At 51.2% G+C, this 26,379-nt stretch overlaps 1 protein-coding gene and 1 long non-coding RNA gene across 2 annotated transcripts in view; one reads left to right on the top strand and one right to left on the bottom strand.

Moving 5' to 3' along the window:
• The window catches only part of SLC26A9 (solute carrier family 26 member 9), a 27,658-nt gene extending 6,863 nt beyond the window's left edge, over nucleotides 1-20,795 (top strand). The window contains exons 2-21 of the mRNA XM_060644293.3: nucleotides 778-920; nucleotides 3,631-3,770; nucleotides 3,891-4,001; nucleotides 4,640-4,815; nucleotides 6,298-6,462; nucleotides 7,032-7,184; nucleotides 7,495-7,577; nucleotides 8,321-8,468; nucleotides 8,763-8,876; nucleotides 9,090-9,167; nucleotides 9,710-9,805; nucleotides 11,707-11,813; nucleotides 12,495-12,564; nucleotides 12,910-13,002; nucleotides 13,135-13,248; nucleotides 13,886-14,167; nucleotides 15,258-15,312; nucleotides 16,229-16,374; nucleotides 17,861-17,932; nucleotides 19,331-20,795. Coding sequence (XP_060500276.3) covers nucleotides 796-920; nucleotides 3,631-3,770; nucleotides 3,891-4,001; nucleotides 4,640-4,815; nucleotides 6,298-6,462; nucleotides 7,032-7,184; nucleotides 7,495-7,577; nucleotides 8,321-8,468; nucleotides 8,763-8,876; nucleotides 9,090-9,167; nucleotides 9,710-9,805; nucleotides 11,707-11,813; nucleotides 12,495-12,564; nucleotides 12,910-13,002; nucleotides 13,135-13,248; nucleotides 13,886-14,167; nucleotides 15,258-15,312; nucleotides 16,229-16,374; nucleotides 17,861-17,932; nucleotides 19,331-19,378 — 2,376 coding nt within the window. The 5' untranslated portion in view covers nucleotides 778-795 and the 3' untranslated portion in view covers nucleotides 19,379-20,795. The remainder of the gene's footprint in view (nucleotides 1-777; nucleotides 921-3,630; nucleotides 3,771-3,890; nucleotides 4,002-4,639; nucleotides 4,816-6,297; nucleotides 6,463-7,031; nucleotides 7,185-7,494; nucleotides 7,578-8,320; nucleotides 8,469-8,762; nucleotides 8,877-9,089; nucleotides 9,168-9,709; nucleotides 9,806-11,706; nucleotides 11,814-12,494; nucleotides 12,565-12,909; nucleotides 13,003-13,134; nucleotides 13,249-13,885; nucleotides 14,168-15,257; nucleotides 15,313-16,228; nucleotides 16,375-17,860; nucleotides 17,933-19,330) is intronic.
• On the bottom strand, nucleotides 14,303-26,379 carry LOC132686475 (uncharacterized). The gene is made up of 2 exons (XR_009613687.2): nucleotides 26,290-26,379; nucleotides 14,303-14,591 (listed from the first exon to the last, which is right to left on the bottom strand). It is a non-coding gene; the product is annotated as an uncharacterized LOC132686475 (long non-coding RNA).

The raw sequence follows: 26,379 nt of genomic DNA, 5'->3' as shown, positions 1-26,379 counted from the left end.
CCCACGGGGAGCTCCTCTGGGCCTCAGGGGCCCTGGCACTCAGCTCTGCCCTGCGCAGCTCCTGGAACATCAGCCAGGTTGCGCAAAAAGCAAGGAGGAGAGAAACACCAGAACACAGGGTGGGGGAAAGGTCAGGCACAGGAAGCCGTGGGAGAGCCAGCCGGTACAGACCATCCTGATTTCCCCAGACACACCATTATCCCCCTGGGAAAACCTGTTGGTAAAGTCCTAGTTGTCTCTTTCCAGAAGGGCCCTCCTGGGGTCACCTCAGTCATCCCCCTGCCTCCGGGCAGGCTGTTTTCTCTATTTCTTCCAAGCTGACTGGCTGAACAGCATGAGCCTTTCTGCCAGGAAAACTGAGGTCCGGGGAGGGAGAGGGGCTTGTGGGGGCACCAGCAGCGGGGGTTGGGGCGGGGGATGGGACCAATGTGCTGACATCCAGTTGCGACTCCTGCCCTTGCACTCCCGCCTCCTTTTTGCCCGGTGCTCGGCGGGGGTGACGGTGATGTCACAGGTGTGGCGTGCCAGCCACGTGCTGGGCGCCAAGCAAAACAGCCAGGGCAAGTGTGTGCATCATCAGTACCTGGGAAGGAAGGCCACCAGAAGAAGTGAGTCTGGTGGAAAGACCTGAAAGAGGGAAGGGAGGCACCTTGATGGATGGGGGCGGGGAAGAGACCAGAATAAAACCCTGCTGTGGCCAGAACTAGAGAGAGAAAGCCAGAGCTGGCACTGGAGAGAGATGCCCCCTCATCTTCCCCTCCTCTGCCTCTCCCAAAGCTTGTAAATGCCCCAGACATGAGCCAGCCCAGGCCCCGCTACGTGGTAGACAGAGCCGCGTACTCTCTCACCCTCTTTGATGATGAGTTTGAGAAGAAGGACCGGACATACCCACTGGGAGAGAAACTTCGCAATGCCTTCAGGTAACGTGGCCCAGAGCCCAGACACCTCTTTCTTCTGCTCCCCACCAAAATCCTTTCTGCACTAGAGCATGGCTCCTGTACCAGCATCCCTAAGACAGGGCTTGGGGAGGTCTCGGGGAGGGGAGGTTCGGAACCCTGACTTTAAGATCCTACAACCCCTCCTGTACTGACACCCACCCTGTGGAGGATGGGGAGTAGCCGCAAGGACCATCCACAGTCTCAGAAGAGTTGTAGGGCATCTCCAACCCGTGCATGAAGTCTTGCCATCTTCTCAGTCCACTCAAGTCTCTCTTCGTTTCTTAAGGGAGCTCTAGATGGGCCTGCTACCACATGGGGCAGAGGGAGCATCAGAGCCTTGCTGAAAGTCCTCTTCCCTCCTGATCACGAAAAATCTGAAGCCACCACCACTCCATGCCCTTTGTCCTCTTTCCCTCCTAGATGTTCCTTCCTTTTCCTGATCCAGAAAATGCCCAAAGGCACCCCCTAAATTCCCGGGCCCTCCTAAAGGATACCTACCAGGATGTGGTCCTGCCAGACCCCCGGGCTCTCTTCACTCTCAGATCTGTGAGACTGCGCTAGTGGGGAGTAAAACCTCACCTCCGAGGAGGGGGCTTCAGGAGGTGATCTATGCCCATACTCCAGGAACCTGCGGCTATGAGCTTCACCTTCCCCCTCCCTACACTTCTGGCAGACCTTGCTCAGTCCTGGCTGTGGGCTAACTTGCTCTTCCTCACTCCCCTGGGGGAAACAGCTGATTCAGGTACCTGGATTGAGGTCACTGGCAATGCTGAAGTGGAGGTGCAGGTGGAACAGGTTCGGACCAGGGGAATCACCCACTTGAGTCTTCACCAAAAGCCCTGGTCCAACCCTACTTCTCCCGGGAGGCTCCATTCCCGCTGGGTCACAGCCAAAGCCTTGGGTGTTCAGTGTCCAGACACCCTACCGACAGCTGGGCTCCCGGGACAGCTGGGCTCTGTCGACCTTAGTTGCCAGACAGTTTCAGTCTGGTTTGTTGCTGTGCTGGAGGGACGAGGGTATCTGCTGTTGTCCTAAAAGACTATAGATTAAAACTACAAAGTGATGTAGGGAACTAACAATTTCCACGAGGCTGGCATTGAGCCTTAAGCAGTGCCTGACACAGAAGGTGCTCCAATAAATATTTGTTTAATGAATGAATGAATGAATGGCTAGAAAGCTAATCCCTCTGTCCACTTCCCCCTTGGCCTCTGAAGCCTCTGTATAGGCATCTGTTTCCAGCTATGCTATCAGGCCTCAGATTGCCTTGCCCAGCGTACGACAGGCCTGCAAATAAGGCTGGACGGATACCGCCCTCAAGGGGGTTGTTTGTCTTCCCCTACTCAGCTCTCTATATGTGAGTCCAGTCTTCCTTGCCACAAACAAGCCTGAGAGAGTTCCTGCAGCGCTGGTGCTCCCTTATGACAAAGCTGTAGAGATGCTCGGAGCTATTGACCAAGGATGGAAGAGGCACACCCACCCGCCCCAGAGGAGACCGGGGACTCAGATGTCGAGGGTGATGCCCTTCCACAGAGTATTGGTTGGGACAGAAAATCTGTCCAGACTTCACAGGGTACAAAGCATTTCTGCATTGCTTTTAGTCTTGGGTGACATCCAGGGAACCAAGTGTTGGGGAAATTATTGTTGAATAATAGCAAAGAGCAGGGATTGGTGCCGGGCGGGAAAGGAGGCCTAATCAGAGCAGGCTAGTGAGTCACCAAATGTGCCTTGAGTATTTGAGTTCCCTCGACTGGGAGAAGAAAAGCAAATGCCTCCCACTCCCTTCCAGTCATCAATCCATGAGCTGTCACCCTTGAGTTTTTTAGGCCCTTGTTCCTACCGCTCCTGAGTTTCTATGAAAAGACCTCAAGGTGTTCAACAAACAGGGAAGGAATCAACTTTCCCCACCCTGCGTTGGCCAACAAACAGCTCCCCCATTCCTTCCGCCCCCAGAGAATTAACAGTGGGAGGAACTCCAGCACTGGAGTCATGACACATGAAGGACGATCGGTCAGCAGAGGCACACCCTGCAGGGACAATGGAGCCTTCTTTGGGGGAAGTGTTAAGAAAGATGGCAACAGCCCCCACTCAGGCCGAGTTTCAACACCAGCCAGTCCTTTCACTAATTCACTCATTCATTCATTCAGCAAATATTTACTAAGCAGCCCAATGCAACGTGCAAGGTACAAAAGATGAACCAGAGAGATAGACTTTTGGTCATGGTGGGGTTTATTCTCCAGTGAGAACGACAGATGAAAAGCAAGCAGTTATAACCCAGTGTGCACACGAAGCTGTAGGAGCCCGCACAAGGGTGCCGGGCCTGCGTTTGGTCAGACTGGAGAAAGGTCATCTGAGATGGGGGGCTGGACTCGGCAGCTCGGAAGGCTAAGTGACCACAAAATCCATGCCTTTATGCCGAGTCTTCTGGATGTCCCAAATGAGCAGCTGTTTCCAGACACCCAGCTAAAACCGAGAGTGTGTGAATGGCTCTCCAAAGAAAGCCCCTGCCTTTTTTTTTCTCAGTGTCCCCGGCCTACTGCATGGTGTGGGGGCTGAATGAGTGAATGAATTCTGAACGAGTGAATGAATGAATGAATGACGGATGACCGGGAACAGAATATGTAATATCCCTCCCCAACTCAAGAGTATCCAAACCGTGCAGTGCCGACTGGAAGCCTGCCCTCTTCCCCTCCAGATGTTCCACGGCCAAGATCAAAGCCGCAGTGTTTGGGCTGCTCCCCGTGCTCTCTTGGCTCCCCAAGTACAAGATCAAAGACTACATCGTCCCCGACCTGCTGGGCGGACTCAGCGGTGGATCCATCCAGGTCCCGCAAGGTGAGGGGGTCTGTCCCCCAGGTTGGCTTGGCCTGCTACTCTCCCCCTTCCTCTCCCCGTCCCCTGTGACCCCCATACCCCAACTGTGCCCCCGAGCCTTCAATCTCCTGTTCTCTGCAGGCATGGCATTTGCTCTGCTGGCCAACCTTCCTGCAGTCAACGGCCTCTACTCCTCCTTCTTCCCCCTCCTCACCTACTTCTTCCTGGGGGGTATACACCAGATGGTGCCAGGTAAGGCCTCTCCCCTCTCAGCAGGCCAGGTGACCTGGACCACAAGGACAGGGGATGTGGCGAAGGGGCTTTGGGTGTTTTCGATCTGCATTCTCCTAGCGCTGGTGCTGGTCCCTTCAGGACCGCCACTGTGAGCGTCAGTCCCAGGTCCGCTGTGACCTTGAAGAAACCACTTAGCTTCCGTGAGCTTGGTTAGCACTACCTGTTCTGTCTCCCTCCCTGGCACGTGGGGAAGACTTGGTGGAACAAGGTATACCATGTGCATAAAGTGCCAAGGAGATGGGAGGGATTACTCTCAGGCTGGTCCCTGCAAGGATATTTGGAGCTCTCTGGTGCTAAGTGACATCGAGAAAAAGGGCCTGGTCACAAGGTCTGTTTCTGGGTCAGGTACCGCTTGTATTTCCAAGCTCATTTCCTCACGTGTCCAATGAAACAATTTTAACAGTTGAGGTGAAAGCATCTTGAAAAGCGTAGATCGTGGTGACATGTGAGTGTTGGTTTTCTTGCTGGAGAGGAGCCTTGGAGATGCGGGGGTCCATCTCCTCGGGGGTCGGGAAGCACTCCCTCCTGGGCCCCTTTCTGTTGTCCCCGGGTGTGGTGCAAACCTCTGACTCCTGCCGGCTGGGTGGGCACCACAGGTACCTTTGCCGTTATCAGCATCCTGGTGGGTAACATCTGTCTGCAGCTGGCCCCAGAGTCGAAATTCTGGGTCTTCAACAACGCCACCAACAAGAGCTACGTGGACACGGCAGCCATGGAGGCTGAGAGGCTGCACGTGTCAGCAACCCTGGCCTGCCTGACTGCCATCATCCAGGTGAGGGGACGGCCGTGGCCTTGTCAAGGGCGTGGCCTCAGGGGGGCATCTTTCCGTCCTGCCCCTGCCTCAAAGCCCCAGTTTGACATTAAAGCTGACTCAGGGCCCTTCCTCCTCCCTCTCCCCCATCCCCAGGGCCACAAAAGACCTTGAGGAATCGGTGTATCTCCTCACCTCCCTCCAGCAGGTCTATGAGACCAGTCTCTGCTCCCAGTAAAACTGTCCCGAGTTAGACTGTCTGGAAGGCTCACGGGCTCTCTCTCCTCTCCAGCACAGCCCTACTGTTTCTCTAACATCCCTTATCCTTCCTCCAGCCTCTTCTGCCCCAAGCCACAGCATCACTCGCACAACATAAATTGCAAAGGAATCTGCTAGGTTTTACGAGGGGAAACCCTGCGTGATGGAACACAAAAGCAGGAAGCAACCTCCGAAGACACCTTTCATTCATCCACCCATTCATTCTTTCTGTTAACGTTTTTGGTTGTGTCGCTGTGCCAGAAACTGGCCTAGGCCTTGGGGGGAAAGCTAAGTAAAGAAGAGGCCCAGTTCTCCGGGAGCGCACAGCCCAGCAGAGGAAGTAACCACATCAACAGATAAACTTGTAGGCAGGGAGATGAGCAGCATAATAGAGCTATGTTCCCATAGCGGTGGGAGCACCAAAGAGAGAGTCAGGGAAGGTCTCGCCTCAGAGAGGAGATGACATTTGACCTGAATATTAAAGGATGACTAGAGCTTGGCCAGTAACCAAATGAACGAGGCACGGGAGGACAGTCTGGGCAGAAGGATGCACCCCAGAGCATTGAGGCTTGAGTGTGAACTGACCAGGGAATGACAAGGCAAGACGTTTTGGTGCGGCTGGACAGCAGGAGGCCTTTGGGGGATGGGCCCGAGAAGGGGCCAGAAAGGTAGGCAGAGGCTAGACAATGAAGTCTGAAGTCTGTCCCCCCCGCACTGGCCTTGGGTCTGACTGGCAGTTTATAAAGATCATTCAGGCCACGGAAAAGAGAGGTGGGGAGGTGGATTACAGTCAAAGTTAGGAGACTATGCAGAAGCCCGGGCAAGGCCGCCGAACGCCTAGGCCAGAGAGGCGGCCGTGGGGAGGGCCACCGAGGTGGGGTGGACTTAAGGAACGTTTTGCCGGGAGCATTAAAAGGCTTGGTGAGAGCCCTGACATGGGGGTGAGGGAGGATGACTCCTAAGACCTGGGTTAGGCAACCGGGTGGAGACGAAGCAGGGGTTGAGGACCAGGGTTATTTTTCAGATGAGAAAACTAAAGCCAGAGAGATGATGTGACAAAGAGGCCTGTGCCCCAAACCAGACTAGAGGTCTGCTGGCACCATAAAGGGCCAGACAAAGTCACAAAGGGCTCACTTGCCCAGGGAGGCCGCACGGAACTGCAGCCTGGGTTTGGGTCAGGCACGCGGGGGAGCTGCGGACCGTTCTTGGTCTTCCCCACCCCCACCCCCACCTCTCTCCCCACAGATGGGCCTGGGCTTCGTGCAGTTCGGCTTTGTGGCCATCTACCTCTCCGAGTCCTTCGTCCGGGGCTTCATGACGGCAGCCGGCCTGCAGATCCTGATCTCGGTGCTCAAGTACATCTTTGGACTGACCATCCCGTCCTACACGGGCCCGGGGGCCATTGTCTTTGTGAGTCTAGGCACACATCCCTGCAAATGGGGAGGGGCTCAGGCAGACACAGAAGCAGGGTTTACTGTTTTAAGAGGTCGTGAGCTCCTCCTTACAAGACGTCCTCAAGCAAGGGTCTGGCTAGCCCACTGTTCAGAGAGGATTCCCAGGGGGTTCCCACTTTGGGAGGGAGGGTCAAACACATGACCCTGCGGGCTCACTGAAGTTCTCTATGGAGAATTCCTGCGGAAAAGGAGATGTTTACTCTCCATCAGTTCCCTGACACAGTGCCTCAACCCCTCCCTGCCTGGGAGGTCCGTCCTTGTGTCTAAGCTCCATCCTTCCTCCTTGAGCTTGAATTCTTTCTAGAGAAAGAGAATCACCATTCCCCTCCTGGCATGAGATCCCAGCATGCCTTTTGGGAGAGGGAGGTGGAAGAGGGGATGCTATTCATGACCGAGGTCTGGATTCTTCTTCGGTGTGCCCCCATTCACATTGATGACATCCTTCTGCCGGGTTAGACCTCCAAGGGTGGGGATAGTAGGGGAAGAGGAAGTGGGAGCCCATGAGCATGATGCTCTCTCCCCCAGACCTTCATTGACATTTGCAAAAACCTCCCCCACACCAACATCGCCTCGCTCATCTTCGCCCTCATCAGTGGCGTCTTCCTGGTGCTGGTGAAGGAGCTCAATGCTCGCTACATGCACAAGATCCGTTTCCCCATCCCTACAGAGATGATTGTGGTAAGGACCCTGCACAGGGCTGGGGGGGCGGGGGGCCAGGCTAGAGAGGCCATGAGAAAAGGAATCCAGCCCCAGCCAAAGCCACGGGAACCCTTCCCCACCCTCCCCGCCTCCTCTGCCGGCGGCCAGCAGAACAGGAAGTTGGGTGAATCCATTCCATCCCCCCATCTATGGCTCCCACTTTTCCTGCTCCTTGGGTTGCTCCCCTTTGAGGAGGCAGGGGAGTGGGAGTTGGAGTCCCCAGAGAAAAGGGAGGCTTGAGAGAGACCCCTGTTCTGCCAGTCCCCATTCTCCATTTTGGGCTTTGCAGGTGGTGGTGGCAACAGCTATCTCCGGGGGCTGTAAGATGCCCAAAAAGTATCACATGCAGATCGTGGGACAGATCCAACAAGGGTGAGTCCGGGTGGCCAGGAAGCCTGCCCCCCCCTACCAGCACCTGCCTGTGGAGGCCTGGGCTCTGAGGCCAGGATGAGACAATCTCTCATGAAGGAGCCTTGTCGACTCTGTGACACCCACCAAATGTGAATTATTTCTATTACTTATTACGGAAGACAGCCGTACAGCCAGCCAATGCCAGCCGTGTTACAAACAGTGAGTCTTAGCTGCCACACACACCCCCAAAAGTCTCACTCAGTGGACACTGCCAGAACAAAGACTCTCTGATCAGCCCTTTTCCGGCTCCTTGCCTCGCTCTGCCGTGTTGGTTCTTTTCATGGGGAAGAGAAGCTATTAGGATCAACAGTGAGCGTCCACTCCGTGCCTGGCACCACGCTGGGCCCGGTGGTGGGAAAGGATGGGGCTTGTGCTGTAGGGTTGGAGGAGGAGGGTGGGAAGAGGGCAGGGGAGGGCGCCGGCTGTGGGTCTGTGGACTAGTGAGCACAGAGCCCAGAAACTGGGCGTGAGCAAACAAGGCCCCACCACTTACTGGCTCTGTGACCTTGGACAAGCCAAGTTGCTGCTTTGTCAATGGGAGTTATGGCTGCCACCATCACAGTGTTGTACTGAGGGCTCAGACGACAAGGTCATGTAGACCTTGGCACACACTGGGGCCCCGCTGGTCCCCGCGGGTTGAGGAAGGACTCGCCATGCCTCCCCTCACACCCTTGGGCCCTGCCTCCTTTCTGGCTCCTCGGCAGGTTCCCCACTCCCGTGTCACCTGTGGTTTCACAGTGGAAGGACATGATGGGCACGGCCTTCTCGCTGGCCATCGTGGGCTACGTCATCAACCTGGCCGTGGGCCGGACCCTGGCCAGCAAGCACGGCTATGACGTGGATTCTAACCAGGTAGGTCCGTGCGGGCAGGGCCAAGCAGGAGGCGCTGGGTCCCACAGAGGCCTGGCCAGAGATACGGTGGGGCTCCTCGACCTGACGGGAGCGAGGTGCCGACCAGTGAGGAGGAGGGGCTCTGACCGCAGGAGGCCAGCTTCCGCTGGGCTAGGAGTGTAGGGCTTTCTAGCAGCAGGATCATTCTCAAGTCCTAGGCCCAGGATCCAGCTTGTACGGACGACTAGGTTTGGACAACACCTGCTGCTCACCCCCCGCTGCCCGTGTTTCCAATCCTCCCCCTGTCCCCCATAGGAGATGATCGCCTTAGGCTGCAGCAACTTCTTTGGCTCCTTCTTTAAAATCCATGTCATTTGCTGTGCCCTCTCTGTCACTCTGGCGGTGGATGGAGCTGGAGGAAAATCCCAGGTGAGCACTGTACCAGGGGAGTGGGGAAAGAGGGGAGAGGGTGGCAAAACAGTTGCCCCAGAGAAGCCAAGGCACATGCAAAGCCAGGCCAGCTGCTTCCCCAACCTTCCTCTCCCCTCACCGGTCTCCACTCCACCAAAGAGAGCTGTTGGAAATCAATCAAGAGCGAGAATTCCACACTTACACCCTGTTCCCAACTCTTTCTCCGAATAGGTGGCAAGCCTGTGTGTGTCCCTGGTAGTGATGATCACCATGCTGGTCCTGGGGTCCTATCTATACCCTCTCCCCAAGGTAAGAGCGCAGCAGGAGAGCAGAGGTCAGCCGGAGACTCCAGTAAGAACAATCCCCAAGAGCTGCATAACCCTTTACAGTCTATAAAGTGCCGACACTGTCGCACTTTGTCCTCGTCACAACCTGTAGACACCGTGGTTTTACTATCTTCGTTTTACAAGTGAGGGAAACTGAGGCTGAGAAAGTCTCAGTGATCTGTGGTGACGCAGCTCACGAGCGCAGGGCTGGTGGTAATCTCCAGCCTTCTGACCTCAGGATCGATTCCCCAGTTAGTGTTTACAAGTGCTTATGAGTGCCTGACTAGGAAGGCCCTGGGCATGGATGGTTTGGAGATGAGGGAGGAAGGGAGGGGCCCCATGGCCTAGCACCTACACTGCACTCTCCAGCCCCGAGACTGAGTGCAGAGATCCGGGGGGCTCTGCAGGCAGAGATGTTCTGGAACTGCAGCTCTGTCCTGCCAGGCTCCAGGGTCAGGTGTCTGTAGTCAGGGCAGGAAGGAGAGGCCACCACAGGTGAGAAAGAACAATGTTCTGTTTCCCCAGTCTGTGCTAGGAGCACTGATAGCTGTCAACCTCAAGAACTCCCTCAAGCAACTCGCTGACCCCTATTACCTGTGGAAGAAGAACAAGCTGGACTGTGTAGGTATTGGGTGGCCGCTGGGTACCCCTTCGTGCCCTGCCCCTTCCTTCAGCCCCACAGCCGCGTCAGCTCTTCTGTCGGTGACCCCTCCGTTCTGCTCCCTAATTAGCCTAGCCAGCTGTTAAGAGCCCAAGTGTTGGAGTGACACATCCTATGTTCACGTCCTAACGCACCTGTTCACTGCCTCTGGGTGGGCCTTAGACTAGCAAGTCCCTAGAAGTCCCTTAACTTCTCTGAGTCTTGATTTTCTCATCTGGGAAATGGGTGTCTTATACTCTACCCCACCCCCTGCCCCAGGGTTGTTCATGAGAAAGAAAGGAGATAATACAAGTAAGGGGCATGTTATCTAAATCGTATTCTGGGTTCACTAAAAAAAAAAAAATTAGCTATGATTATTTTTACGACTCGTAGTTCCAAAAAAAGCAAAAAGAAGTAGCTTTAAAAACCACCACCAACAACAAAAAACTAGAACAGAAAGCCAGCAGACCAGGATCTTGAGCAAGTTACCAGACCTCTCTGGAGTTCTCTTTCCTCATTTCTAATGGGGGTGACAGTCATGACTTCATCATACACTGGTTCTCAGGATTACATGAGATCACATGGGTAAGTACCATGTAACTGTAAAACACTCAGCAAACATGACCTGTTGTTATGATTAGTCACCGGCCCCGTGCACCTAGCATCAGACAATAGTAATAAGGTTACCATATATTGACGACACTGACAAAAACCCCATTTAAGCTCCACCATAAGAGGATTTACTGACCTCCTTGCAAGATGATGAAACAAAGGGGTGTCTGGCTGGCTCAGTCAGAAGAGCGTGCCGACTCTGAATCTCGGGGTTGTGGGTTCAAGCCCCATGCTGGGTGTCGATATTACTTAAATAAATAAAACTTTTCTAAAAAGATGATGAAACCAAGGCTCAGAGAGGTTAAGTAACTTGCCAAAGGCCACAGAGGTAGTAAGGGGTAGAGTCAGGATTGGAACCCAAATCTTAGACTGCAAACCTCTGGGGGGCTCTGTCTCCTGGGGAAGGAGGCTTACCCGCACGGGACACAAAGAAAATCCTTAAAGCCAGAGAAATGAGTGGCCCATCTGAGTCCCCGAGTGAGTGACAAGGATAGGGGAGTATACGATGTTCCAGTTCCCACCCCAAGGATCTGCTCTTACCACATCCCAGCAATCCCCCCCCCCCCCGACCAAATATAGGCTCTGGTATTTACATTGTGCCTTGGGCTCGCACCTTATCTTCACAGTTCTCTGGGGGAGTGTGGGCAGATTGGTTTTCTTTAGAGGAATTGGGAGGACTGTAAAGGACCATCAAGGGGTCAACTATCAAAACTGCATTCAATCCTGCCCCCCACCCACACAGCCAGACCCCAGACCGTCAGGCCAGGAAGATCACTGAGCGTGTGTTGGAAACACACAGCCTCCCGTTGGGTGGAGAGAGGGAGCTCATGTTTGTTGAGTGATCACTAGGTGCCCATCGCTGGGCTGGGACCTTTAGCTGCCTTAGCTTTTCAATCCCTTTACGAAACAGGTAATATTATTGCCCTCTTGTGGATCAGGCAACTTGGCTCACATAACTGGGAAGCGAGAGAATGAAACTTTGAAACCAGGCGTGTGTTCCCCTCATGCTCTCAGCGTGCGCCATGCCGCCTCCCTGCGTGGGCTGGGGTTGTCTATCAAAAACCAAGCACGATCGCTAGGCACACTCAATCCAGGCAAAACGTGCAGGTGTAACCAGAGCACCAAGACATAAGACGGCGCAAAGGTGCCATGACAAGGGGAGGGCCGGTCTGAGGTTGTGGAAACAGGGAACGGCCTTGGCTGTTCCAGGAAGACTCCCCAAAGAGGCAGCCTTCTCCCCAGGCCTGCTCTGACATCTCTCTCCTCACAGTGTGTCTGGATGGTGAGCTTCCTCTCCTCGTTCTTTCTGAGTCTTCCCTACGGTGTGGCCGTGGGTGTCGCCTTCTCTGCCCTGGTTGTGGTCTTCCAGACTCAGTTGTAAGTAACAGCTCCCACATGACACAACAGTGGGGCCCCAGGCCCGGGCTGGGCTGTCTGACTGCCATATCCTGAAAGCCCCAGAAGGAAGCCCCCATGGGCTTGGAGGGCTGGGGGCCATACGAAGTAGGAGAAGAACAGGAAGGTAAGACCCCGAGCCCATCCAAAGGCAATGCCGGTCCCCAGACCAGATGGGACCCTCCCCAGGGGAACACCAGGCCAGAGGACAGATGCCGTGTCCTTCCCATAGAAAGGCTAGGGAGTATAGGCCAAGGGCACCAGAGGAAGAGGCCAGGGCAGGAAGAAGATGCTCCATGTTAGAGAAGCCCTGTCTTCTCTTCTTGAGAACTCAGAACCAGGAAGCGGTGACTTCAGGGCCACCTAAGCTTGTCACTTGTGTACCACACCTTTTCTCCGTGCTGAGCCCCACGCTGGGAGCTATGTCAAGGGCTGGCCTGTCATCCCTCTAGTTACAGCCCAGCCATAGGCCAACAGGCATGTGTCTCTGGTGCGGAAAGACCAACACAACAGACACTAGGGATGAGGAAGGGCCCCCACCCCACCCTGCTTTTGCTCCAGCTCCCACCCCAGCGTCCTTCCAGGCCGATTTGCTGTTAGCACGCTCTTATGTGTTTTTGTTTTTTGCGTGTTCTTAAGTTTTTCTTCTCCTTTCTCATCTAGTCGAAATGGCTATGCTTTGGCCCAGGTCATGGACACTGACATTTATGTGAATCCCAAAACCTACAATAGGGTGAGTAATCCAAACTTATGACCTCCCTCTTTTGCCGTACCCCCCACCCCAAACAAAAGAAGTTTAAGGGGTGCCTGGGTGGCTCAATCAGTTAAGCATCTGACTGTCAATTTTGGCTCAGGTCATGATCTCCCACTCATGAGATCAAGTTCCACGTTGGGCTCTGTCCTGAGCGTAGAGCCTACTTAGGATTGTCTCTCTCCCTCTCTGCCCCTCCCCTGCTCATGCATGTGCACATGCTCTCTCTCTCTCTCTCAAAATAAATATTTTTTTTAAAAAAAGGTTAAAAAAAAAAAAGCCAATAACAGCATTTCTGCCACCTGAGCTCAGTCTCCCTGTTTACAGGTCCAGGAAATCGAGGGGGTTAAGATTGTCACTTACTGCTCCCCTCTCTACTTTGCCAATTCAGAGATCTTCAGGCAAAAGGTCATTGCCAAGGTAAGGTTCAGAACTCTGGCGACCAGAAGGGTTGAACAGTGAGTAACCAGAAGATGGGAGAAAGGGGACTGGGGGGGCAGGCCACTCCAAAGAGGGTGGACGTCCAAACTGCTGTTGGCTCTCTCCCTACAGACAGGTGTGGACCCCCAGAAAGTACTGCTGGCCAAGCAAAAATACCTCCGGAAGCAGGAGAAGGGGAGAACGATGCCCACACAGCAGAGGAAGTCTCTGTTTATGAAAACCAAGGTGAACTGAAGCTAGGAACAGCCTGCCCAATCTGATCCTGCCCCTTGGTGCCCCACCTCCCAGCACCCTTTGAGGCAAAGACATAACGTCTCTGTAGCCATTGCCTGGTGGCCACAGAATCTTCTTCTCCTTGGGTGGGGGGATGCCAGCTCCTGGGGGTAACTACTGAACTCCCACGGCCCCTCCCCATTTTCTGGCTAAGATATGATATGGCCCATAGACTTCTGAACAACCCCAAATGGGGGGCAGCAGTGAATTTCATGGGGTGTCCAGACGTTTTGACGTGGGTATGGAAGTTGTGGGGAGAAGCAGGCAGGCACAGACGAATATCAAAAGGAGCACAATTGTTTCCAGAAGCACTTTCTCCCAGAGCAGAGTGGGCCGAGGCTTCCGTGCCTCTCTTGGACAGGTTCTCCAGTTTCGTCTGGTCCGTGGGAGTCTAAGCGTGCAGGCCCTGCCTAAGGACAGGGCACTGGGAGATGCCTCCCCTGTGGGGTTCCGGGGGCTTATACTCACCACCACCTAATTCAGCCATTCACCTCCACACGCACGCTCCTTGCCCCTGCCTCAACTACAGCCAAGTCTGATTCAGTTTGCTGATTCCTGCCCCACCCCCACCCCCATCCCCGCCCCCCAGACTGTCTCCCTACAGGAGCTCCAGCAGGACTTTGAGAACACCACCCCAACTGACCCCAACAACAACCAGACTTCTGCTAATGGTGCCAGTGTGTCCTACATCACCTTCAGCCCCGACAGCTCCCCAGCTGCCCCTTGTGAGCCATCGGCCTCCGCCGAGACCCCCAGTGAGCCCAGTGACATGCTGGCCAGCGTCCCACCCTTTGTCACCTTCCACACCATCATCCTTGACATGAGCGGGGTCAGCTTTGTGGACTTGATGGGCATCAAAGCCCTGGGCAAGGTGAGGGCCCAGGCAGAGGGAGTGCCGGCCCGCCCTCCACCCCAACACCCTCACCCCTGCTCTCCCACACTCCCTTTCCTCGGGGCCCTCATTTGGACAAGCTGAAAGACGAAGTTCACCAAGGAGGCAAATGGCTCGTGAGGACCGCTTTTCCCCCAGACACGACCAGGACAGGCTGTTCTCCGCAAAGCAGGCCCAGATAGCCCAAGACGACAAGTGGCTGGAAAGGGATACTAGAGGGATATCTGCTGTCCCACCCTGCCTAGGCACCCCTCTCTAGCAGAGGTCATCTCAGGTTCCCTCTCAGGCCACCAGGAACCCACCCCTAGGTCTTTTGAGTAGAGTCCAGATTGGCCCCGGTTCGTGGTCTGCTGCTCCTTCCCACGCTCACCCAGACGCTCCAGCATCAGCCAATTCCAGTCCACTGAGAAGAGAAGGAGAAATAGTATCAGTGCCCCACATTCTCATGCCAAATTGGCAGTTCATGGGACACCCTGAATAAAGATATCCGTCCATCTGATAACCTTTCAGCAGCACCTCCGATGGCAGGGAGTCAGCAAACCTCAGAGTTGGCTCAGACAGAGGCAGTCCCGGGAAACCGAGGGGTCCAGAGAGTTCAGAGGCTGAGTACCATCCAGAGAGCATCGGCCAGGTGCCCAGAAGGCCGCACCCCCCAGCCGTGGGCTCAGCCTGCTTCCCTAGCCTGGGCCTGGAGCCCGGCGGGCCTCCGTCCTCCCCTGCAGATTCTGCCTGAAGCCGCAAAGTCGGGAAAGAGGCGGAATCTGGGCATCTAAGCTGCTGAGAGAGAAGACCTGACCCCATAAGAAGAGGCCGCGGTGGCTTTAAGTGCCCGCCTCGTTGGCAAAGCCCCATTTCTGTCCTGCTTTCCAGAAAAGCCGACAGCCAACACTCCAGGGAGAAGCGGCGTGCCTTGCTGCTATTTTTATCTTTGGCTGCCAGGGCTCTTGGGGTTGCTTATTTGTTTGGCTTCCCCTCTGAAGTGCGTTTTGTGAATCACTTTTGAGACCCACTCAGAACATTCCTTTCCTTTTATCTCCCGGTCCCAATACCCTTCCCCCGCCACTTCTAGCTGAGCTCCACCTACGGGAAGATCGGTGTGAAGGTCTTCTTGGTGAACATCCACGGTAAGAGGAGGAGGACATTTGGGGGACCAAAAGGAGGGGGGTGGGTGGGGAGGGGGGGAACAGGTCGGTGGAATGCTGAATGGGGGACTGAAAATGAGAGCGCCCAAACATTCTCCCAAAGCATGAAGCATGCACGTGCCGTAGCTATCTGGGGAACACACAGACACACACAGTTTTACATACACACCATCTCCAAAAGGTGCATATACACGGCCCCAACAACATGTCCACAGGGCAGTGGGTTTTCACATCATTAGCGCATTGGCAGAGTGCAGGGATGTGGACACACGGCAAGCACACACAGACACACAGCACAAGGTGAAGGGATCCGTGCACCTTTCCTCCTCCAGAAAGTCAGAACCCTTCTGGAGGCCTCCCCAACTTCAGAATTGGCCTGAGCAGGTCCCGAGCCCTGTTGAACCTGCTCAGAAAGAGAATCTGCAATGGCAGTTAGAGTCAGTGGGCAATCCCCACCACCCTCACTGGACACTCCTCAGGAAGTCATCTCTAGGATTTGGCAAAAGTGAGGGCTCTGCCACACACTGGAGGTTCCAAGATAGGTCCGGAGAAACAAGAGGAAGAATGAACCATCCAGGCAGAGAAGTGGCAGCAGCCTCCTTCACGACACTCTAGCCTCTCCCTCTCAATTGCCACAAAGTACCGACTCCCTGATTCAAACTGCTTCCTTCTGCCTGCCCTGGGTTGAAGGTTCAGCATCCTCAAGCTCATGTTGCCCTCTGCTGTCCAGCACTGATATTGCAAGACCCATGCCTTGGCCTGGCCTTTGGATGACGCAAAGAACACAACCCACAGTCCTCTCTCTCCTTCCCTCCCCCTGCGCCTCACCATCCTTCCTTCATCCCCAGCTCCAAACCACAAGGCTGTTATCTTTCTGAAGGCCTTTTCCTCCTTCCAGCCCAGGTGTACAACGATATCAGCCATGGAGGTGTCTTTGAAGATGGGTGTCTAGAGCGCAACCACGTCTTTCCCAGTATACATGATGCTGTCCTCTTCGCCCAGGCAAATGCCAGAGAAGTGGCCCCAGGACGTGACTTCCAAGGGGTAAGGTCCCTTGGGAATCCTAGGCCCCAGGGCACTGAAATGGCAGGACTAGGGGCGTTAGAAAGAACACAGGAGAAGGTTTGAGTTCCAACACCGAGTCTGTCATCTAACTTTTCTGAAACTGCCATTTCAGAGTTCCTTTTCTGTAGAACAAGCACCCTAAATTAACATTAGCTACCTCACAGGGCTTTTCTTTTGCTTCTGTTTTAGCATTAACTGATAATTAGGCCTTTTCTGTCACTTGAAAGCACTTTATATACTGTAAACCCTTTTATTAATATTAATTTCCAAACACTCTAGGCATATTAGGTTATGCCCAGTCTGCTGGCACTGTTCACCCGCCCTCCTCCTTCGGTCTTTCTAGAAGAGGCTTTGGGCAAGGGAAGGGAGTAAGCCTGCCCGTTTTAATTTAGCAGAGCTTAGAGATTTCAGACTGGTGATGGATAAAGAGACTGGATCCAAGTTTTGTCTCAGTTTCTTGACATTTAATTTACTAGCTCACTAAGTGGTATGCAAATGAGCCACAAATAACACTGTTTAGGACTCCTGAAAGCTGTGGAAGCAGAAAAGCTCCACCCCATGGCGGGGGGGGGGGGGGGGGGGGCCTGCCTTGGCGTCTCCAGCCGCCCCCACCCCCGCTCCCAGAGCCTCTTTCGGTTCAGCCCCTGCCCTTGGCCTCCCAAGACTCTGTGCCCCAGCCTTCTTTATATATGAAACCTCCTCCCACCTTCAGGGGGTCATAAGAAAGGTTTTACTGGTCCTCGAGCGACCATTTGCCCTCTGCTCTAAGAGACCAATGAAGGTGAAGCCATCTGTTCTAAGTGCTGTAAGACTGCCCTCCCAGGAAAACACAGGGCCCTGGTGTCCGCCCTCCATGCTTAGGGATAACAACTGTGTGGGAACAGGCTTTCTGGTTTCACAAGCCTTGTCCACAGAGCAAAAAGAGCGAGATTCTGGAAGAATCCTCGCCATTTGTTATTGCACAAATAACGTCTAGTTATTACGGTTATACATTTAAAACAACTTTTAGATACAGAAAATATTTATATTTGCATATTACAAAATGTATTCATATATATAAATTACACACACACACACACACACACCCCTTTTCAACAGCAAGGTGATGTAGAAAGCCCACAAAGTGAGTTTAATTATCCTACTTTTACAGATGAGGAAACATTTCCAGAGAAGGGAAACGGATTCCCCAATGTCAGGCGGCTAGCCAATCTTCCTCGTAAACTAGGCCAACCTCCCCTGCCTCTAAGATGCCCACAGGGAGGGCAGACCCTGACACATGCCTCTGCTGAAAGGGGGAAGGCCACCCCGTGCTACATTTTGTGAGGCAGATGGGGGAGGGGAAGGAAGAAGCAACAGGGCGACTCAAGTGGCAGAAAACACGGCGCCTACCCGGAGGCTGCCATTTGCACCGCACTGTGTCACTCGGTCATGGGGCTCATTCTCCTCTCGTTTCCCCCCCTTCCAGGCTTCCGTGGACCCTGAGCTGTCCTTATGTGATTCAGAAGAGGACAGCCCCAGCTACTGGGACTTAGAGCAGGTGAGCTGAGGGGCAGGGGCAACCGGGAGGCCGGGACTGGGAAGGAGACCCTCACGAACCCAAGGCATTCACTGGGCTCTCTCATCTCCAAGCCAGAGCAGCCCCCTTGAAGGCAACATTTCTCTCACCTCTCTTATCACAGCAGATCCTAATGCTTCCCACTCCCTGAAAGGCATCACTGGGGGAGGGAGAGGCACTGGAGGAAAATCTCGAGAACGAACATCCATAACACATACGATCTTGGACAGGCCACATAACACACGGGGTCCCGGTTTTCTATCATTGCAAAGTAGGGGAAATATAGGTGGTACCCACCCCCTCGACCTCACAGGATTGGCGGGGGATTCGTGTGTCCTTCATTAATCAGCAGATATGTAATGACCGCCGGCCTGACACAGTTCCAGGGTGGGCAGACAGCAGTGAACCAAACAAAGACCTTAGGAAACCTTAGGAAACGTAGATTGGGGTGGGGCCAGATGAATTCGAGGGGTACAAGTATTACTGCCCTTAAGCACTGAGGGCTGTGCAAATGTGAACTGTTACTGCCGCCCCAGGGCCCTGTCATCCTGACAAAGTAGCCCAACGCCCTGAATTAAAAGACACCCAGATGTCTAGTTGAGAGAAGTCTGGCTTTGGGCCTACTAGAAATCACATCTCACTTTGTACCTCTTCACATCCCTTTGGGGCTTGAGTTCCACGTCCCCTGGACATGTCTCTGGGAGCACTGATGGCATGGGGGAGACATTAGGAAATAGAGACAGACTGATCTCTGTGCCCCTGTGGAATCTCCAGCACATTCCAAAAGCCTGGGATAGGCCCCCAAATAGCTTATCAGAGCAAAAAAGGACTTCAGAACGGTCTCATCTCCACCGTCATTTCACTTAACAATGAAAGCGAAGCCAAAAAGGACTGTGACACGTGGAGGTCACAGAGCACGCCAGAGGTGATTCAAAGTAGATTCCAAGTGGGGCGCCTGGGCGGCTCAGTCGGTTAAGCATCCGACTTCGGCTCAGGTCATGATCTCACGGTCCGTGAGTTCGCGCCCCGCATCGGGCTCTGTGCTGATGGCTCAGAGCCTGGAGCCTGCTTCCGATTCTGTGTCTCCTTCTCTCTCTACCCCTCCCCCATTCACGCTTTGTATGTCTCTGAAAAATGAATAAACCTTAAAAAAAAGAAAAAAAAAGTAGATTCCAAGCATCTTCTCTTGTCACCTCTGTACCAGTTCACCTCTTGGGCTTCCCCCGCCCCTCCCCTGTTCACACACACACTCACACACACTTACTCATGAAGCTCTCTCTGGCCAGGGGCTCACAGGGTCACCTCGTGGTTGCAGCCATTGTGAACTCAACAGGTCTAATGCTCTCCCTTCCCCTCCCCTGTCCTTCCGTGGTCCCGCAGGAAATGTTCGGGAGTATGTTTCATGCAGAGACCCTGACTGCCCTGTGAGGGCCCAGCCAGCCCCCACACTGCCTCCAGAGTGTGTGGCATCTGGGACTCCAAGAAGGAAGAGCCTGGGGTCACAAAGAGTGACCGGTAGAGGGGAATACGTCCACCAGGACCTGAGCTCCTCCCTCCCCTCCCCCTCCTCCTCCTCTCTCCCTCCCCTGCCCCCCTCCTGGCATCTCTGGAGTCAGCCAATCTCAACAGGAAGGAGAGCCACCTCTTCACCCTCCTGCTGACTCTCAGGGCCCTGGCCGGAAGGAGAAAGTCTCCTGCTCACCTTACCGCACCCACACATGCCCTGCCCAAGGCAACTGACGGGGAACCCCCCACCCCGACTGCCGACTTCTAAGAGTGAGCCAAGAACAGAAGGGAAAGTACGACCCTGCTGACCTAGGGTGCAAAAGCCCTCGGGTCTGCACAGCTTGGTGTCAGATGGCATCGAGCTGTCACGCGACACGGAGCTGAACTTGCTTAGGACTCTGAGGCTTGTCCCCTCCAGCTGCCCCAGCTCTGTCCCTGGAGGTTCTGCACTCCTGGGACCACGTGCTCCCTACAGCCCGGAATCTCCATCTTCATCACTGCATCCCCTTCCTCCTCATCTCAAGGCTGCTGGGAGCTCCACTGCTATTCAGCACTTCAGACTCGAGGCTGGGGGTTGGCCCCCTCAGGGCCACCAGAGCTACCTCTCCAGGGGCACCCCACCAATGTAGCTGCCCCAGCCTCTGAAACATGATCACTTCCCGTGCCTTCAGGGCCGGTTCCCTTCCACTTGAGGCTGGGTAGGAATCTAAAAAGGACAGGGTGGGTAGCTACCAGAATCCTCTGGCAACCTAGTAACAGATGCCAGTTGTTCTGTATAAGTACTTTTTGGAAGCCTTCTTTGTACGGAGACTGGAGGGGGAGGGGTGCTAGTGCCAACCCAGGGCCAACTGGTGGGACCTGAGCCCCGACGGTCCCCCTGACTTCAGAAATGCCTCCCCCTGCTTAGGAAGTTTGCCTTGTGCTTTTTTCACTTGGCAAAGAGCCAAAGATTTTAACTCTCCCTTATCAGCTTGGGGCCTGAAGCCTGAAGCCAGGCAAGGGAGGAAGCTCCCCAAAGGCCAGCCACATCACCCCACTGGGTGCAGAATGTGGCAAAGGGCTGATCCAGATTGGGTCTTCCTCCACGGGGTTCCTTAATAAACTCAGGACCTGAGGTCATCCTCTTCTAGGGCAGATGAGAAGAGGTGCACATTTTCCATGTATGTGAGGAGGTCATAGAGGAACCTGACTGTTGACTTGAAAATAAATAGATTGCACGTGCAAGTGTCTGGGGAAATTTCCATGGAAGTGCACAGAAAACCTTTCGGCCTTCTCCCCACTGCTTCTCTCAAGCTCCTTCAACTCAATGACCCTGCCCAACAGGTTGGGCTGGCCCAGCCTGAAAAAAGCTTCCCAATTCCTAACTTCAGCCTGACCTGTGTGGTGTGTCTGTGTGTTGAGTGAGCCGGTCAGCTAGCGAGTCTTTTTAGAGTTAAAGGAGAAGGTGCTGGCAAAGAGCCAACAGATTCTTGGCCTTCAAGCACTGCTTCTCTGTGATTTCATTATGCCATCTGGCTGCCAATGGAACTCAAAATTTGGAAGGCAGAAGACAATGTTATCTGGGATTCACTGTGCCCAGCACCCGAAGTGCCAAATTCCAGGAGGACAAGAATTTTAGCCAATGACAACTCACCCTCCCCTACTCCACCTCCTTCAAAGTCCAACTGGGGCCCAGGAGGTGGGGGAAGGTCACAGAGCCTCCAGACACCCCAAGTAGAGGGGTCCTTTGAACCAAGTGTCTAGACGGTGGAGGTAAAATTGGAAACACATGGGGGGAGAGGGAGACATTGAAGAAAACTTCACCGTTGGAATACTTTGAAAAGAACACAAGCAAATTCAAACAGACCACTCTCTGGACATGAGTGAGGCAGAAAAGGAGGGCAAGGTGATGAAATAATCCAGAATTTCAATACTTTTGAATGTTCTTAGTGATACTGACTTGTGATGATGGGGTTCCCAGGGAAGACCGGGGACTCGAGATGTTTGTGTAATTTATTTAATTTAAACAGCATTCTCCTTTTGTTCATTTTGGTAATAAAGTGGTTTTGAAATGTGAATAAATGCATGTGTTTGGATGGCTTTACAGCAAGGCAAAGCAAATCACCTCCAGAGAAAGCGGACCTTGCTTTGAACTGTCCTAGAGGGAAACAAGGAGCTAAGACAAATCCACCAACATGATGGAAGATTTCAGTACATTTCTCTCACTGTTGATAAATCATATGGATTAAAAAAAAAAAGCGTGGTATGAGAGAGTTAAACAGCAAAGTAAACAATCTTGATTTAATGGACATGTATTGAATGGTGCACACAATTAAAATGTATATTTCTTAAGTACACATGAAGTACTGACAAAAGTTGATCATAGTCTAGGCTTTAAAGCATTTTTCAGCAATTTCAAAGAATAAGTATCCTTCCACAGTCTCTAACCACAATGCATTGAAGTTAAAAATCAATTACAAAAGATAACTTGCACCAAAAAATACACATTTAGAATTTTAAAAAATACTTCTAAATAACTCAGAGTCAAAAAAGAGATAATATGGAAAATTAAAAACACTCAGACTTAAACAATAATGAAATGCTACATACCAAAACTGTGCCAGGAGCATCTGGCTGGCTGGGTCGGTAGAGCATGCAACTCTTGATCTCCGAGTTGTGGGTTCAAGCCCCACGTTGGGCGTGGAGATTACTTAAAAATAATAAATCTTTAAAAAAAAAAAAAAAACCTGCCGGGAATAGTGCTTTGAAGAAAATGTATAGTCTTTAATGTTTCCACTAGAAAACAAAAAAGATGGGGCACCTGGCTGGCTCCGTCAGTGGAGCGTGTGATTCTTGATCACCGGACTGTCGGTTGGAGCCACACTTTGGGTGCAGCGATTACTTAAAAATAAAACCTTAAAAATAAGGTTTTATTACTAGAAAAGAAAAGAAAAGAAAAAAGATGAAAATTAATGAACCAGATGTTCAACCATGGTAGTTAGAAAAAGAAAACCGATTCAAAGAAAGCAAAGGGGAAAAGATAGTAACAATGGTATAGCTAACATTTCTTGAGTGGTTACTATAAGCTATGCACTCCTCCAAGTACATACTAATTCTCCAAGCACATACTCATTCATGGACAAGGAAACTGAGAGTCAGAAAGGTTAAGTAAGTTTCCCACTCAACACAACTCCATGAACATGTAGGAGCTTAAGATTTCAACCCAAGCAATCGGGCTCCAGAGCTTAAATTCTTAACTACTACAACGTTGAAACCTTAGGGAAATGAATAAATCACTAATAAAATATGATGTACCAAAGTGGACTCAAAAAAACAAACAAACAAAAAAAGATTGGAGGAGGATCACTCCTTTAATAGTTTAAATTTAGTAGAAATACACATCTCTCTCTCTCAGTACAAATAACCCCAAAGGTAGACAGGCAAGAGCTTGTCTAGTGGTTCCACGAGGCTCCCCAGGGACTAAGGCTACTTCCAGCTCAGCTCTCTGCCCTCCCTTGGTATAGAACTCACCATCATGGCCCAACATGGTTGCTAGAACCAGGGTCATCACATCTGAGCAGGGAGGGAGGGATTTATAAAGAGCGTGTCCATAAAAACAATTCCTTGAATCACATGCAACACTTCTGCTTCTCTTCCATTCTCCAGACGCAGTCACATGGGGAAATCCAGCTGCAAGGGCCTGGGAAATGTGGTCTTTCAGCTGGATATCAATACACTGAGCTAAAACTCAGGATTCTTGTTAGAAAAAAAGGAGAATGGATGTTGGGGGCGGTTAGAAATCTCTACTGTATTCTCTAATTAGATATCTCAGGCTACTATACCCTTGATATCAAACCCACAAAAGGACATTATAAAAAAGAAAAACTATAGCCCAATCCAATTCATAAACAGAATTGCAAGAATCCAGTAGGGATTTATCTGAGTAGGATTTATCCCAGGACATCCCAGGAATGTCAGAGTGGTTTACATTTTTAAAATTTATTAATGTGATTCACTATATTAACAGACTAAGGGAGAAACATGTTCTACCTGATATGGAGACATATTTTAAAGCGGTAGTAATTAAGATAGTCATATTAGCATAGAAATAAACAAGCAACCAATACAAAAAAAAAAAAAAATAGGAAGCCCAATTACAGGACCATTCATGTCTGAAAACATAGTAAATGACAGAGTCAGCACTACATATCTTTGAGGAAAGGATAGGCTATTTAATGATTGGTGCTGGGGAAATTGGTTATCTAGTTGGAAAAATAAAGTAAAATTAGACCCTGATGTTATACTATTTACAAAAAGTCAATTCCAGACAGATTAAGAACTTTACGCTAAACTGTAAAAGTTTAAACCTTTAAAAAGATAACATATTAAGACATGTTTATGACTTTGAAATACAGACTTATTATATAAGAGAACAAAAAGTACTACTGATTTAAAACACTAACAAATTCTGGGAATGCAAGCTGGTGCAGTCACTCTGGAAAACAGTGTGGAGGTTCCTCAAAAAGCTAAAAATAGAACTGCTCTACGACTCAGCAATTGCACTACTAGGTATTTATCCAAGCGATACAGGTGGGCTGTTTCGAAGGGACCCATAGCAGCACTATCGACAATAGCCAGAGTATGGAAAGAGCCCAAATGTCCATTGACAGATGAATGGATAAAGAAGATGTGGTATATATATACAATGGAATATTTTTTTCTATATACAATGGAATATTACTTGGAAATCAAAAAGAATGAAACCTTGCCGTTTGCAACTATGTGGATGGACCTAGAGGGTATTATGCTAAGTGAAATTAGTCAGAGAAAGACAAATATCATATGACTTCACTCATATGAGGTCTTTAAGAGACAAAACAGATGAACATAAGGGAAGGGAAACAAAAATCATATAAAAACGGGGGGGGGGGGGGCGCCTGGGTGGCTCAGTCAGTTAAGCGTCCGACTTCAGCTCAGGTCACGATCTCACGTTCTGTGAGTTCGAGCCCCGCGTCGGGCTCTGGGCTGATGACTCAGAGCCTGGAGCCTGCTTCCGGTTCCGTGTCTCCCTCTCTCTCTGCCCCTCCCCCGTTCATGCTCTGTCTCTCTCTGTCTCAAAATAAATAAACGTTTAAAAAATTTTAAATAAAAAAATAATAAAAACAGGGAGGGGGACAAAACAGAAGAGACTCATAAATATGGAGAACAAAATGAGGGTCACTGGAGGGGTTGTGGGAGGGGGGATGGGCTAAACAGGTAAGGAGCATTAAGGAATCTACTCCTGAAATCATTGTTTCACTATATGCTAACTAATTTGGATGTAAATTTGAAAAAATAAAAAATAAAAAATATTCTGCCAATGTTCACACTTATAAAAATTCATTTCAACTCAGGGCGTCTGGGTGGTTCAGTTGATTTAAGTATATGTCTCTTGATTTTGGCTCAGGTCATGATCTCCCAGTTTGTAGGATCAAGTCCCATGTTGGACTCCTTGCTGAGCACGGAGCCTGCTTGGGATTCTCTCTGTTTTTCCATCTGTCCCTCTCTCACATGCACTCTCTCGCTCTCAAAAAACTAAATGAATAAAATAACTCATTTCAACTCTACTTTTAATGTTCTAGATCTTAGGCTGGGTGGTGAATACAGAAATGTTCATTTTATTACTTTTTTTTTTAATTTTTTTAAATGCTTATTTATTTTTTAGAGAATGAGAGACAGAGCAGGAGCAGGGGAGGGGCAGAGAGAGAGGGAGACACAGAATCAGAAGCAGACTCCAGGCTCTGAGCTGTCAGCACAGAGCCCCATGCAGGGCTCGAACCCACGAACAATGAGATCATGACCTGAGCCGAAGTGGGGCTCTCAACTGACTGAGCCACCCAGGTGCCCTACATTATATTACTCTTTACACCTTTCTGTATGTGTGACATGTTTCATAATACTGGTTTGTTTTTTTAAAGATTATTTATTTATTTTGAGAGAGACAGATTGCCAGCTGAACCGGGAGGGGCAGAGAGAGAGGGAGGGAGGGAGAATCCCAAGAAGGTCCTCAGGTGTGAGCTCAGAGCCAGACATGGGGCTGGAACTCACTCAATTGTGAGATCATGACCTGAGCCAAATCAAGAGTCCAGCACTTAACCACTGAGCCACGCAGGCACTCCCATAATACTGTTTTTAGGTTGTTACTGAAAAGTAAATACATGATTGTAGTTTTTCTGGGGAGGGCCATGTTTTGTTTTGTTTTGTTTAAATAGGATTACTGAAAGGGGCAAAGTACTCCCTCTCTGAGCTTTGGGAAACACCAGGAGTGTGAATTTGCAGCTTTGGTCATGAGTAACTATGCAGCCCTACTATTGATTTTTTTCCTAGAAAATTCTAAAATATGTGACTGGTGGCAGATCAAATTGTATCAAGGGATCTGAAAGGAATGGTTTCTTCTGGTTCCAATAAATCTAATTTTATTCTCTGTGTCTTTAAGTTTTTTTTTTTTTTTTTCCAAAATGATCCTGTATCCTGAATAGCTATGAAATCTCATTTTATTAAATACACCAAAATTATTAATACATAATCTTTCTCAAAATCCTTCAGTCTTAATGTATTTGCCTAGAGTTGCAAAAATGCACTAACATTAATATCAAAAACACTTTCAGTGAATTGCTAAATAGGAGCAAGCCCTCTGAACTGATCATCCAAAGCAATGTCTATAGATGGAGTAATACTGTTTCAATCTCAGAGTAAAGAAAGCCAGAGGCCCCGCAGAGCTCCAACACAGAATCTGGGGGGATGGTAATCAAGTCCTGAATTTCAGAAGTGAGAAGCAGATTAAGGTCTGGTACGCTTTGTTCATTTTATTTTACCTTTTCGCCCTTCAGTTTGACTTCTCATAGAGTGACCAGGGATTTCTGAGTATCTCAAAGCAGATCAAGCGCAGATAAGCCCTGACGTTT

The sequence above is a fragment of the Panthera onca genome, chromosome F1 (assembly GCF_046562875.1).
Source record: "Panthera onca isolate mPanOnc1 chromosome F1, mPanOnc1 haplotype 2, whole genome shotgun sequence".
Taxonomy (NCBI): Eukaryota; Metazoa; Chordata; class Mammalia; order Carnivora; family Felidae; genus Panthera; species Panthera onca.
The sequence above is the reverse complement of the archived record's forward strand: the minus strand, read 5'-3'. Positions and strand labels throughout refer to the sequence as shown.